The sequence below is a fragment of the Microcaecilia unicolor genome, chromosome 4, assembly GCF_901765095.1.
Source record: "Microcaecilia unicolor chromosome 4, aMicUni1.1, whole genome shotgun sequence".
NCBI lineage: Eukaryota > Metazoa > Chordata > Amphibia > Gymnophiona > Siphonopidae > Microcaecilia > Microcaecilia unicolor.
In genome coordinates this window covers 59,461,905-59,474,481 of record NC_044034.1, presented here as the reverse complement: position 1 = coordinate 59,474,481, position 12,577 = coordinate 59,461,905, and the positions used below count along the sequence as shown (strand labels likewise).

Sequence of the window (12,577 nt, the reverse complement as noted above, 5' to 3'; positions counted from 1 at the left end):
TGGAGCTCCATGCAATTGGTCTCTTATTAGCTATTATTTTTTGTATATTGGGTGAGCGAGTTAGTTCAGTCCACAGTGCTGTATAAAGTGGTCAGGAGTGAGGGTGTAAAGACCTCTAAGTGAAAAGCTATCAAGTTAAGACAGTTTTCCAACACTGAAGGAGAACAAAAGCCCCTCATGTGAGAAAAGATGGCAACAGAAGGCTCCACTAAGGAAGGGAATAGTGGCAGAGGGGCACAGAGAGAGCAAGTGATAACTAGCTACCAATAATAAGGGAAGAACTCAGGAACTGATTTTTGGAAATGAAAGGGGAGTTTGGGTCTGTGAAGCAGGAGATTCTGATGTATTTGGGAGAAGCAGGTACTGAAGTGAGCACAGAGGTTCATCAAGTGGAGGATGTTGAGTTCCATCTAGATAAGCAAGGAGAAGAATTGATGGTGGTTCACAGAAGTACCAAATCTCTTGAAAAGTACCATCAGAGAAACATGGATAAAGTTGAAGACCCTGAGAACAGGTCTAGTATGTATAATCTGTGTATAAGGGGTTTGCTTAAGGGACTTTCTTAGGTTGCAGAGAGAAGAAGCTGTACAGGGTGGGGCAGCTTATCAATGGTTAAACCCAAGGAATTAAACAACCCGTTTCGTGTTCTGGATAGTGAGTTTTAACAGTATCTGCAAATTAGACATTACACCAGGGGTCAATGAATGCAAATAAAACTAAGCAAGGAAATGTCCGTATTTGAACAACTTTGTATGAAATTTACAGAAATTCGAGGATCGCTGTTGAAGATATACACTGCCTTAACACTGACAAGAAATCCTAAAGCATATCAAAATGTGAGAAAATGACTGGGGGGGGGGGGGGGGGAGATGAATGAAAGGGAGTGGACACTAGTATTTGAAGGAATAACTAAGCTCTCAATGTCAGCTTTGTTCGTGAAAATGGGTATAAAGTTTTGTACAGGACTTATATGACCCCACAATACTGGGAAGGAATTTCAAAGGGATGGAAAGCTGAGGGGTCCTTTTACAAAGGCGCGGTGAAAAATGTTTATGGTTGTGTAGGCGTGGATTTTGAGCACATGCCAATCCATTTTTCAGCACGCCCGTAAAGAAGGCCTCTTTTTTTTTTTTTTTTGCCGAAAATGGACGTGTGGCAAAATGAAAATTACTGCATGTCCATTTTGGGGCTGACATCTTACCGCCAGCCATAGACCTAGCGTTAAAGAATCTGGGTGGTAATGACCTGCACGCGTCCATTATGTGCGCCAGAAAATAAAAAATTTTCAGATGCGCACCAAAATTGAAATTACCACAAGGGCCACACTGTAACCAGGCGGTAACTCTAATTTGGCAAACATTTGAAGCACATAAGCGCCTACACGGCTTTGTAAAAGGGGCCCTCAGTGTTGGAGGGGATGTAAGCAAACTGGCAGTTTTCTATATTTGTAGTGTGTGCGCCCAGATACTTAAATTCTTTGGGAACAGGTGGGGGACACTGATTAAGGAAGACACGGGGTATGAGGTGGTGAAAAATCCCAGGTGCTTCATATGGGGCCAGTGGCCAGAAGTAATGAACAGAATCTGGCTGCTTTCACGTTGCTATGCTTGGTGGCGACAAGAAACATAACTGAGGGGTCCTGGCTGCCATGTAGACTTGCAGTTATCCCATATCTTTGGAATATCTATATGAAGAGTGAAATAGTTGACATTAGGAAAGCAGAACTGTTCTAAAGTGTGGGAGCCTTTTGAAGAATTACATAATAAAAATGGCAACGATGATCAGAACACAATGAGATGGCTTTGGGGAGGGGAGAATTAAACAGAAAAATGGGATGTTATTGTGAATGAAGAATGTCTGGAAGTTGTACTGTTGCTCCAATAAAAACTGTGAATAAAGGTAACTATGGGTAAAGTCAACTTGAAGAGAATAGGAAACAGGATGACAGAGGCTTATTGATGGAACTGCAGATGGGGATTGAAAAGAATCAATATTTTTTTTAAAAGGGTGGAGGAGGGGAGCATACATATGTGGCAAAGGTGGAATGCACCTGAGCAGCCAAACCAACTACATCACTGGAAGGTGTCAGACGGACTCCTCTCCTTTTCTCTGTGTGCTAGCCACCTTGTCCGCACTGAAGTTTTCAAAATATTTTTCCCGTCCTCCCTGTTTATTCATACTTATTATACCACCTTCTGAGTCAGGCAAATCAAAGCGGTTTACAAAACACAAGGAATGATGGAAAGGAACTCCAATGATTTGATAGAACAGGAAGAAGAGAAGCGACAGCACGACAAAGTGAGAAAGGTCGTAAAGTAGATTAAAGATAAAGGTCATTGCAACAGAACAGGGGAAGAGAAGGGCAGCAGTACAAAAACCAGAAAAGACAACGAGTACATGCATGACACGGGCAGCAATTCTGAGTCCCCCCTAAGACTCACTAAATGCTTGTGTGAAAAGGTAGATTTTCAAGGATGCCCTAAATCTAGTGTAGGAAGCTTCTAGCTGGAGGGAAGATAAAAGCACATTCCAGGGCAATGGTATCATGAAGAACAAGAGAAAGGCACAGCGAAGGTGACAAGGTGGATGATGTCGATGAAACTACTACTGAACTCAAAAAAAAGTTCACAGCAAGAGTTTATTGATAAAGACTGGACTCGACACGAATCGTGTTTCAGCCGCTCTGGCCTGCCTCAGGAGTCCCTGTGTATTGATGTTCAGTTGGTCCCTGAAGAGAAAAATCTGAAATATTTAGTAAAGCCAAAGTACGCTCTGGTGAAGAAACTTCACTGTAGCATATAAGTACGAGCGGCACCGCTCAAACAGCATCTGCAGTAGGTATATTTGTGTTTAGTCTCCTCAGTCACCCCTGCATATCAGCAAAACATGCTATGTAGGGTTGGTCTTGAATGGGGACCCTCACTGTTATTAGGTCATACTGCTCTAATCAGGTTACCCATCTTCACTCCTGTGCTTGAGGGCCAACAACAAGTCAAGATCTCTGCAATGAATATTTATGAAAGATTTGCATACAATGGAACAAGTAGGCATGTGCATCTTTTATGAATATTAGGGATATCCTGAAAAACAGATCCATTGGTGGCCCTCGAGGACTGGGAGTGAAGACTAAGGATCTAGTACATTTACAACTAACCTTGCCACCAATGATAAGCCCTGCTGAAAATTCATGGTTCTTCCCCACTTTGCGCAGGACCTCAAAGGTTTGGTATGCCAGCTCTCGGGTCGGTGATATTATCAGGACCCCAAGTCCATCATGTGCTGTCCACTGCTGCCGATTTAAGCACTCCAGAGCCTGCAGGATCAAGAGATACACAGTGAACTGAATCAAGGGGATCCATTCTGGGACATGAACAGACAAGTCAAATCATACACTTACTTTAAAGCATAAGGTTTGTCTTTATGGTTCAACATTTTTATTGATGACAAATCAAAGGAAAACAAACATCCAACATTATGAATTCACATAAATTCAACTAAACATGAACACCTTCGGAACAGAATGATACAATCCGTCATCCAACTTTTCATATTCTCTCCCCGCCCCACCCCTCTATTTCATGCCTTCAACATTGTTATTGGTGATAGTACAAACCCAAATACATCTTCTGACATAAGAGAACACTGTTCCACTCTTAACATGTATTCCGTGCAAACAAACTGAACTAAGCTGTCATCAATCTTTTAACCTTTATCCCCTTCCCCTCTATTGTTTGTTCAGTAATATGTTATTGATGACTCTTTCTGTAATCTTAACCTCAAGGGTCCGAATACAACCATCAAAATCTCACAATAGAGTATAGTGTCCCAACTTCAAACTTTATCACCAATCCTTTTATGATTTCCCCCCCCTCCTCATCGCATTATTCCTTAACCAAGGGAGTTCCCTCCTCCCCCCTCCCTCCCCTTCCCCCCCCCCCCCCCCCCCTACATGAGATTCCTCCCTAGTGGACGGTGTTACTCTCTTCTTACTAACTCATGTTCACCGTACCACCAGTGTAACCTCCAAATGACTCTGTCCAAAAATCTCGAGAGAATATTAAAAAAAAAAAGTCAAAGTCTATTCAGCAGAAAACTACGAGTTCTGGATGGTAAAGATTGTACGTATAAATTCCCAAATTCCCAGGAAAGCCTTCCTTCTCTTTGGGGAGGATCCCACCACCCTTCGCTCCTGCAGAAGCAACTCATATAGGCGATTTCTCCTATGCCAATAGTCCAGCGGCTCTGTAGCCATCCAACTGTTCAGGATAAGTTTCTTCCCTATTAAGCTGGCCTTGCGGACAAACTGCTGATAAGGTTTGTCTTTAATAGATAATGTTGTCTGTTTCTTCACTTCTATAGTGTCTTGTTCAGGTCTCATTCATTGTTTTTATTTTTGTACACTGAAAACATATATTTTCAGACTTTTACATTTTTTTTCTAAAACATCAAATTTCATGCCCTATAGATTTTCCAAGTTTTCCACCTGCTTATGTATAGCCAAAGTATGTTTAATATGAGCCAAAAACCTTGATGGAGATGGGTATATTTTCTGTAGCCTCACCAGAGTGAGATGCCATCACAATAAAATCTTTAGTTTCCTTAAATCCAAACAAAAACTGGTGCTCCATTCATTATCTCCTATTCCTACTGCTTTTCGCATAGATTCTCTCTCTGGAGTGGAGGAGTAGCCTAGTGGTTAGTGCAGTGGACTTTGATCCTGGGGAACTGAATTCGATTCCCACTGCAGCTCCTTGTGACTCTGGGCAAGTCACTTAACCCTCCATTGCCCCTGATACAAAATAAGTACCTGAATATATGTAATCCGCTTTGAATGTAGTTGCAAAAACCTCAGAAAGGCGGTATATCGTCCCATTTCCCTTTCTTTCATTGCTCACCTCTATTATGCATTTCATCTGATCTTCAACATCTTTCTGCTCTTTCTGCAATTGAGTGATCAATTTATAAACTCCAACATGTGCTCTTCCAACCAACACTTCCAGTCTTCTATGCCATGGTTCCACTATGTTCTGGGTACTTGGTATGCCCAGCACTGACCAACCATAGAGATGGTGGAAACAACGGAGGTGATCTGATTTGCTGGTTGCAAAGAGTACAGCGAACCCATCCATGAACATAAATTTCATCAAACCACTGGGTGAGGTTGGCTGCTTCGTCAGGAAGGGCTCTCATCAATTCATGCCACACCAGTTGAAGGAAATGCTAGTGCTGCAATTTGGCGAACCTTTTTTCTGACACCTTCATCTGTTTATTATTGAGAGTCCTAGGCCCTGTATCTTCCTATACATACTTTGCCCAAAATGGAAAAAGCAAACATTATGAATGGACTCAGGAAATTCTTCTGTAGAGGCTCGTATGGTTTTTCGAAGTCAGTAATAACAATTGGAAGTTTCAGGGAGACACTGATGTCAGCTGCAAAGTCCATTAACTTCTGACATAATGTTTTGTAGCGTTCGAGAGACCGGTGAGTCTGACTTCGGTGCCGGGGAAAATGGTAGAGGCTATTATCACCTCTCGCCTAGACTACTGCAATTTGCTTCTCGCTGGTCTCCCGCTCAGCCATCTATCTCCTCTTCAATCTGTCCAAATCTCTGCTGCGCGTCTTATATTCCGCCAGAGTCGCTATACTCACGTTAGCCCTCTCCTCAAGTCGCTTCACTGGCTCCCTATCCGCTTCCACATACGATTCAAACTTCTCCTTTTGACCTACAAGTGCATCCACTCCGCAGCTCCTCAGTACCTTTCCGCTCTCATCTCTCCCTACACTCCTCCCCTGTCGTCCCCATTTTCCCCCACTGCTAACTCCCAGCTCCGTTCCTTCTATCTCGCTGCTGCCTATGCCTGGAATAGACTCCCTGAGCCAGTACGTCAGGCTCAGTCTCTGGCTGTCTTCAAGTCTAGGCTTAAAGCCCACCTCTTTGCTACTGCTTTCAACTCCTAACCATGACTCTCTTACTCAACACCCTCACTTATCACCCCTACCACTGCAATTTCACCACCCCTAGCTGTCTGTTGAGAACAAGTCAGCACGGCTTTAGTGTGGGGAAATCTTGCCTGACCAATTTACTTCAATTCTTTGAAGGAGTAAACAAACGTGGACAAAGGGGAGTCAGTTGATATTGTGTATCTGGATTTTCAAAAGGCGTCTGATAAGGTACCTCATGAAAGGCTACAGAGGAAATTGGAGGGTCATGGGATAGGAGGAAATGTCCTATTGTGGATTAAAAACTGGTTGAAAGATAGGAAACAGAGAGTGGGGTTAAATGGGCAGTATTCACAATGGAGAAGGGTAGTTAGTGGGGTTCCTCAGGGGTCTGTGCTAGGACCGCTGCTTTTTAATATATTTATAAATGATTTAGAGATGGGGGTAACCAGCGAGGTAATTAAATTTGCTGATGACAAAGTTATTCAAAGTCATTAACTCGCAAGAGGATTGTGAAAAATTACAGAAGGACCTTACAAGACTGGGAGACTGGGTGGCTAAATGGCAGATGACGTTTAATGTGAACAAGTGCAAGGTGATGCATGTGGGGAAAAAAGAACCCGAATTATAGCTACATCATGCAACGTTCCACGTTAGGAGTTACGGACCAAGAAAGGGATCTGGGTGTCATCGTTGATAATACACTGAAACCTTCTGCTCAGTGTGCTGCTGCGGCTAGGAAAGCGAATAGAATGTTGGGTATTATTAGGAAAGGTATGGAGAATAGATGTGAGGATGTTATAATGCCATTGTATCGCTCCATGGTGCGACCGCACCTTGAGTATTGCGTTCAATTCTGGTCGCCACATCTCAAGAAAGATATAGTAGAACCGGAAAAGGTGTAGCGAAGGGCGACAAAAATGATAGCAGGGATGGGATGGCTTCCCTATGATGAAAGACTAAGGAGGCTAAAGCTTTTCAGCTTGGAGAAGAGATGGCTGAGGGGAAACATGATAGAGGTATATAAAATAATGAGTGGAGTGGAACAGGTGGATGTGAAGCATCTGTTCACGCTTTCCAAAAATACTAGGACTAGGGGGCATGCGATGAAACTACAGTGTAGTAAATTTAAAACAAATAGGAGAAAATGTTTCTTCACCCAACGCATAATTAAACTCTGGAATTCGTTGCCGGAAAACGTAGTGAAGGCGGTTAGCTTGCCAGAGTTTAAAAAGGGGTTGGACGATTTTCTAAAGGACAAGTCCATAGACCGCTACTAAATGGACTTGGGAAAAAGCCACAATTTTGGGAATAACTTGTATAAAATGTTTGTACGTTTGGGTAGCTTGCCAGGTGCCCTTGACCTAGATTGGCCGCTGTCGGGGACAGGATGCTGGGCTCGATGGACCTTTGGTCTTTTCCCAGTATGGCATTACTTAAGTATTTATGTACATAAGCCAGTGGCAGAATTTGACTTCTGTCATTAGGGCCAACAGAAGCATCTATGAACATAGTTGAATGAATATAGTGGGAACAGTTTTGAATGTCCCATCCATGATCCGGTATTGGCTTTTGCTAAGCTGGCAAATACTGGCAACCACTGTGAACAGCAGGACTTTCTCTGAGCCAATGTCTGAGTATTTAACAAGGAAAGTCTCCCCACTGAGTCTCTCTGTGTATTCTGGAGGAATAACCAAATCAGTCAAGGTCGACGGTTCTGAAAGATCTTCTTTTCGGACTTATCCGACAGTTTGCTTCAGACACTGTATTCGGCAGGTATGATTATGCAGCAAAGTCCATCATCGCTAGTGTGGATTGAACAATTTGGGGAAGTATGTCATTAGTTTGCTGCAGCTTGTTTCATGGCGGCCTTCACACAGGCGACATCTGCTTGGTGTGCAACAGCAGCAGCATGCATTGGATGTTCTCCAAACTTTGGCCATTAATGATTATTGTGACTGTAGTGTGAACCCATTATAGTCTAAGTAAGCAGTTTCTCCCATCATCTTTCTGACACATTTACGTCTCAGGTGCAGAAGATAACCTTGGGCAACTAACTTCTTTTTTCCCTTTTCTGAATCTACCAAGCTGCAGAACTCCATTCCTCAACAGATCCACTGTAGCAGTTGTGATTTAACTGAAATATTTTACCTCAAATACCCCTTTTTGCACTAACTGAACATCAGCTGCAGTTCCAGATTCTATACTCGAAGCATAAACTTTTATAAATTTCTACCTTTTATAGAATTGTAACATACGATTTCAGTTCACAGCTTTTGTTTTCATCTCATTCACAAACAGGCCTACTTCAAAGCTGCAGTCACACTTAATTGGCTTCCTAAACAAACGTTTTTAATAACTTAATACATTCATTCATGACTGACGTCTTTACTCTTCCACATCAAACATTTGTGACTTTGCACCCCTGCAAAGTCTATCGCATTCAGTTAAATGTTTACCTGCTGTATTACAATACCAAGTGGCTTACAGAGTTAATGCCTTGATTAAAGAATGTGGTTTATTATCATTATTGACTTTAAAAAAAAGTGATCACATGACAAATAGGACTTCACATCTTTATCTTATTTAATTTTTAAATTAATTGTCCATTAGATGAACTTACTCTTTGGATGAATTGGACTTTAGATGGTGCCCAATGATACATTATATCAAATTGAAACAAACTTGGAATTGTATCCTTAAACCAACTGTCATTAGACCAAATGTCCATGGGACGAACTGTCATTAGCCCATCTGTACCAAACCCAGAATATATATGTACACCAGATGTAGGAGCACATTCATTTTAGTCATGGACACTCCAGGAAATGTCCCCCTCCAGTTACTTAACCAAGTCTTCCCAAATTTGCTTGATCAAAGACACACAGTTCATCTCAAATAGCTTCAAGGGGGTTATTTATAAATTTTAATACCTACCACCTTAGTACTTCAAGTGATTTTCCACCCATCTAAAAGAGAAATTCAGATCTTGTTTCACCAGTGGGGCTAGCCTGCCTGCCAACCTATTACCACCATTGCACATGAGAAAAACAAACAAACAAAAAACCTCGTTCTATAGGCCAGATCTGGTGGAAAACAACCTCTACAAGATGGGTTTGGTTTGTGGGCAATAATATGAGGACCTCTCATCTAGACAGTGAAACCCCAAATGCCCCTCCAGATACCCAAAGAATCATCCTGAACAAATTTTAGCACAGAACAACTGCAACACTGTACATGAGAATACTTGTAACATAACTTTTAGAACAAAAGTTTAACTAAACCATGGGGGATTTGGGTTGTAGCCTAAATATTCCAATATTCAGAAAATCCTAAGCTCCTAAATTATCCTCCTAAATATATGCCCTATTTTCAGCCAAACTTACAAGTATAACTTTTCATTTGAAAATCCATCTTAATTTAGGAGCTTAAAAATTATGCTCATAAATTTAGGCCTGCAATTTATGCCTAGATTTATGAGCCTAATTTCTGAGGTTAGTACTGAAAATCAGTACTAAGCTCCTATTTGCCCTATATCTTCCACTGTTGTCATCCACTTTTTATGCTCCTAAATTAGAATTGAGTGAAATTTTGAGTTAAAATTTATGCAGTCAACTCTCGTTAATTTTCAATATATAGGCACAACTTACGGGAATGAGAAAAGCCAGAGTTTTGCCAGAGCCGGTCTTCGCAGCCCCAAGCACATCTTTCCCTTGTAAAGCTGGGCCAATTGTCTGCTTCTGGATCTCTGATGGCATACGGTACTGTGCCTCAAGCAAACCTAGAAAAGAAGGAAAGCACATGCCCATTCACACTTTCAGGAAAACGGTAAATGTTGCCTACATGCTCTCAATCAAAGCTCCTGCAGATGAAATAACTCACCAGCAGGCATCTTCAGGAGTCGCATTAACCAACAACTATGGGGCCCTTCTACTAAGCTGTGGTAAAATGTGGCCTGTGCTAGTGTGGGCATGTGAAATTGATGCATGCAGAGCTATTTTTTACTGCGCCAGGAAAAATGGCCTTTTTTTAAAATGGGGAAGTAAATGGCCACAAACCAATATTAAAAAGAGCACATGGCTATTTACTGCCTGAGCCCTTAACGCCACCTATTTACTTGGTGGTAAGGCCTCACCGACTACTCGTGCAGTAATCAGGCAGCAAGTGGCAATGTGGCCGTGCTGCAGATTACCGCCGGGAACAGCCCCGTGGTAGAAAATAGAAAATTATTTTCTACCGCAAGAAACAGTATGCGCCCATGCTACCCCGAGAGTGTCAATTTGGTGCATGCTACCCGCACATTAACCCTACCGCAGCTTAGTAAAAGGGACCCTATGAGAGGAGGCTTTCAATTTCATGCAATTCAGCTTTTCCTGCCTCTTCTTCTCTGCACATCAATACCTTAAAACAGGGGCAGCCAAGTTTTTTTTCAGTAGTGGACCACATGATCAAAATTCCACAGGTGCACAGGCCACATGACATTTTTTATTTCTTTATAGTGGACCACGTGATCAGAAATATGGCATATGTTATAGCATGATTTATAATCATCAAGATCTGTGAATCTCTTCTGAAATTGTGACTTCATATCCACTAAATAGCTCTGGAATGTTTGCTTCAAAATCAGTGGGCTAGTAATTAGGCAAAAATTATTTTTATTAACATCTCAAGTGGGCCGTGCCATGAAGTCAGACAGGCTGCATTTGACCAGGCTACATGTTGGATACCCCTGTTCTGAAAAGTTCCATTTATGACTCACTTCTGCGTTATAACAAAACCGCAAAATCTAACCCAAAATGAGAGAACTTCAAATTCCAAACTAAAATGCTGTGGAGTTATCTTATAGTTTGAAGCTGCAACTCTCCTGGAGTATAATTATGAATAGGCAAAAAAGAAAGTTATTAAATATATATGTGGATGGTGGTATTTAAAATCCTTTACAAATTACTGTAAAATACTTTACAAATTACCAGTTAGAGAATGTTTTTAAATCTTTAGGATATTTATACTGAATAATGATTTTTGCAGAAATTATGATTAACAAAAATGTTTTTGTGAAGAAGTGTATCAACTAGTGAAATAGTAAAGATTTATGTACTGCATTGTTGATTAGAATTCAGTATAACCCTGGTGTATATTTATATATACTCATTAGGGATATCCTGAAAACCTGACTGGCCAGTGGTCCTCCAGAATAGATCAATCTAAGAATTCTCTTCTATCATCACTTTCTATGGTAAATGTCACATAATAACACCATTCAGCTCTTAACCTGGACATTTTTAACAAGATACTCCTTCAGTCTTCCAGATCCTCTCAGCGCAGCCATGCTAGCTAGCATCACAGACTTTCTTTCACACACAGTGTATTCAACTGGCCCCTACATGCTAGAACAGGGATATAGGGGTGCTGCAAAGAGATTTTCAGGATATCCCTAACAGATATGCATGAGATAGATCTATATATAATGAAGGTAGTATCCATGCAGATTTCATGCAAATTCATTAGAGATATTCTGAAAACCTGGCCTGTTTGTAGCATCCGATACCCTAACTCCTGCATCCCTGAGCCAGGATAGCACAGCGACAGCAGACACACTGCATGATTTAATTGAATCCAATGCTGCAGGTCAGTTTAGAGACTTTCCACTGTGGTTGTTCCAAGGGATTCTAAGGAACTGCAGAATTTAGTATAATTTGCTTTTAATTAACAGTGAGCAATATGTCTCAAATATTTTGTTTCACAACAGAAACCATACTCACCTTTCAAAGTCTTTTTTGACAAAGGGAAATCTGAAAACTTTATGATTTCATTAACATTTATCTGAAACAAAAAGAGAGAGTTGCATTTATACAAGAGCACAGCATGCCATCATTAACTCACATTGAGCCCTATTTACTAAATTAAAATAAAAAATGCTGGGCAAAGGGGAGTTGCAGGTCAGCTGATTCAATTTTATATGCAGCATCAGTGGAGAACAAACATCTAAGGTTCATTCCTGCAAACAGAGCAAACTTGGGGCAGGGGAGCCAGGCAAAGACGAGTTTTGTAAAAGGAACAGGTCTTGGAGACCAAGGACAGCGTATTTATTTTTATGAGCTGGTTGGGGGAAGGTAGAGGATATTATACTGTTCCACAGACTACATGGATTTCAGGCATGGGGTATGATGGGGCTTTTACAGGTCTGTGTGATCCTGGGAGTATCACCAAGCACTTTGGCCTGGAAATACTCCCAAGGGAAAGAAGCATGCACAGCATGCACAAGATTTGTTGAATGCATTGAAACTCCTTAAATTGCAGTCAATGGAGCTTATTAGTATAGACACCTTGCACGTGTTTTTGAGACTGGTAAATAACTTGCAGAACTTTTTAAAAAACATAAACTGCAAATATCTCTGCTGCCTAAACAGTAGGCAGACAGTAACTAAGCACTGTACATAACAGCACATATAAAATTAGAAACCAGACAGTGCACCCCTCCTTTATCCACCACGATGCCCATGCTTACTGCTGCCCCACCTTACATTCCCCACCTCAATAACCTAAACCAAAGGCAATATAGACAAACTTCACTTGCTTTCAAAACTTATTTCGTCTCTCAGAAGCCACCAAGTGGCAGTCATAAACCCTTCCATA

At 41.3% G+C, this 12,577-nt stretch overlaps 1 protein-coding gene across 1 annotated transcript in view; it reads right to left on the bottom strand.

The window, feature by feature from the left end:
- The window catches only part of DDX10 (DEAD-box helicase 10), a 457,862-nt gene that overhangs the window by 441,326 nt on the left and 3,959 nt on the right, over positions 1–12,577 (bottom strand). The window contains exons 2-4 of the mRNA XM_030200276.1: positions 11,704–11,764; positions 9,592–9,722; positions 3,155–3,313 (exon numbers count right to left, since the gene is read on the bottom strand). Of these exons, the coding sequence (XP_030056136.1) occupies positions 3,155–3,313; positions 9,592–9,722; positions 11,704–11,764 (351 nt within the window). The remainder of the gene's footprint in view (positions 1–3,154; positions 3,314–9,591; positions 9,723–11,703; positions 11,765–12,577) is intronic.